This window comes from Sinocyclocheilus rhinocerous, unplaced genomic scaffold (assembly GCF_001515625.1).
Source record: "Sinocyclocheilus rhinocerous isolate Xijiao unplaced genomic scaffold, SAMN03320098_v1.1 scaffold441, whole genome shotgun sequence".
Taxonomy (NCBI): Eukaryota; Metazoa; Chordata; class Actinopteri; order Cypriniformes; family Cyprinidae; genus Sinocyclocheilus; species Sinocyclocheilus rhinocerous.
Window position 1 is genome coordinate 183,997 of NW_015640440.1, and position 2,618 is coordinate 186,614.

A 2,618-nucleotide genomic window follows, 5' to 3' on the forward strand; every position below is an offset into this window, starting at 1 on the left:
TTTTTTTTTTAGTTGACTCAGGCCCACACTCCAGTATAGCAGGTGGCGGTAATGCACCTTATCGTTGGATGCCAACCGCCAATAAAACAGAAGAAGAAGAGCTAATAAAATACATTTATAGTACAGGGTTGAGCAAGAGGATTTAAAATCAAACAGGGATGCTGTATCCTGATCTGGACTTTAGGGAACCAGGGAAGTGTTCTGGAGGAGCTGGAGACACAGCTCCAGATTGGGACCCTGGAACCTGGGAATCTGGTATAGGGAAGAGTTTCAAATTTATGAAGAATTATTATTATTATTATACATATTTTTCATGTTCATAAGTCATTTCGAAGATAATAGCTAACATGACTGCACAACAGCAACGTACTGTAGGTGGTGCTATACATTTAGATTGTTATGCGCCAAAGAAAAACTAAAGAAGAAGAAGAAGATGGTACGGTTCGTTTAGCAACCGTTGGACACACATCGACGATTAAGCGGTCCTCCTGGCATGCGTCCTGCTCTGTGGTCGGCTGTAAAGCCTCACAGGTGTCCCCTACACCGAATCCCAGCCTCAGAGGAAACTAAAGCGAAATGGCTTGACTTTATATTTAGAGGAAATGTCCCAGAAATAGTGGCCAAAAACCTGCTTGTGTGTGCCAAACACTTTCCGCCGGACTGTTTTACAAACCTGGGCCAGTACGAAGCTGGACTCGCGTCCAAGTTGTATTTAATAGATGGAGCTGTGCCATCAGTCCGTCACACAGCCGTAAGTGTTTTATTCTGCGTGTGTGTGTTTCTATAATGCTAGCAAACACCAACATCGGAGTATAGCAGGAGTGTCTAACGTTAATTTTCAGACATGAGGTAATACTATTAGATTACAAAAGGATGTGTGCTAACGTTAATTTTCATAGGAGATTGTAGTACGGTTGGCTAACGTTATTCGTATGTTAGCTTAGGTCTGAAAGATGAATTTGTTATCAACAGCAGTGTTGGGGAATGTTACTTTTTAAAGTAATGCATTATAATATTGCGGTACTCCATAAAGAAAGTTACTAATTACGTTACTTTTTTATGGAAAGTAATGCGTTACGTTACTTTCGCGTTACATTTTAAATCTGGACAGGGCTTGCTTGTTTGTTTTTAAAATAAAAAAGTTCTATTTCTGGCAAATATAAAAGCCTTTTAACACCAAAGAAATTAGGAAACAAAATACTATGGAAATTAGCATTAAAGACATGTTTAATGGTGATAAGGCTAATGAAAGTTTATTAGATTACTTGAGAAGAATTTAAGAACACTGATCAACAGTAAATTGACGTAAGAGCACAACAATAGCATGCAAAGCCCGTGACAAAGGTGCTCTATGTTCATCTGCTGTTTGGCAAATGGGCACTTGCAGTGTCTGTGTGTATGTCAGACAGTATGTTAGTTGTCACTAATGTGGAGTGTTTTCTCGGTTTACAGTGGTGCATCGTCTTTACGTAAGAACCTCCGTTTGCATATTGAAGTGTATATAGTGTCCTAACTGTAGCGACTTGGGATTTCTGTGAAATAGTTATTTTGTCCATGAGACAATACTGTGTGAAAAGACTTTGTGTTGGGAAGAGTGAGGGGTCGTTAACAGCCCGCAACTGCATGCAGTGTTGGGGGTAACGCGAGTTACGTGATCAGATTACTTTTCCAAGTAACTAGTAAAGTAACGCATTACTTTTTTAAATTTACAATGCAATATCTGAGTTACTTTTTCAAATAAGTAACGCGAGTTACTTTGTTTTCCCATGTATTGACCATAGACTGTAAAGGTATTGACTGTCAGCTCTCCTGTCCTCATGTTGAGAGAAATCAGGAGTAAGTGCAGAGGTGTTGTGTGCGCTGAGCACTGATGCCAACTCTCGCAAGACAAATAAGCAACCGCTGCTTCAAAAACAAGCCCAATTTTTTTTGATGATTTATTATCATCAATATTATTTATTACCAATAAATGAGCCTGCAACATATTAAACTGAAACCACTATTTTATCTGAAAAGCAAAAACAGATTTTTTTTTTTTTTAAATCAGCAAACTGCAACAAAAATGGGAACAAAACTCATCTCCAATCACCTGTGAGCAGAATAGGATTGGACAGATGGAAAAGGAGAAAAACGCAAGAGCTTCAAAGGGGAGCTGTAACACAGCCACATATTTATAGCTTACTAAAATATAGGCTATTCCATATTTACTCTTAGTATTAGTATAGGACTACTTGTTTTTTATTTTGCAGCCCGTGGTAATTAATACATTACAAAATCATTGTAAAAATAAAAAAAATTAGGATACCTATAAAGGAAAAAAAGTCATCCCACTCCTCTACGTTAACAAGCAACCAAATTTTTTAAAATAAGCCCAAAAAACCGCAACCCGCGACCTGGGACCAAAGTCGCATATAATACGCGGACTTGGCAACTATGGCGCTGAGTAAACATGATGTTACTGTAGTTCTGGGCTAAATGTGAACATCAGGGTTGCCAGGCTTTCACAAAAAAACCCGCCCAATCGCTCCTCAAAAACTAGCCTAAAACTTTGGGGCTAGTTTGGAGTAGAAATACGGAATGCGTTAAAAATCATATTTCGGGGGGGGGGGGGTAAAATA

At 38.7% G+C, this 2,618-nt stretch overlaps 1 protein-coding gene across 1 annotated transcript in view; it reads right to left on the reverse strand.

Moving 5' to 3' along the window:
- Nucleotides 1–148: 148 nt before the first annotated feature.
- The window catches only part of LOC107752704 (5-hydroxytryptamine receptor 3A-like), a 19,938-nt gene continuing 17,468 nt past the window's right edge, over nt 149–2,618 (reverse strand). Inside the window, exon 11 of the mRNA XM_016568727.1 lies at nt 149–244. Within this exon, the coding sequence (XP_016424213.1) occupies nt 149–244 (96 nt within the window). The remainder of the gene's footprint in view (nt 245–2,618) is intronic.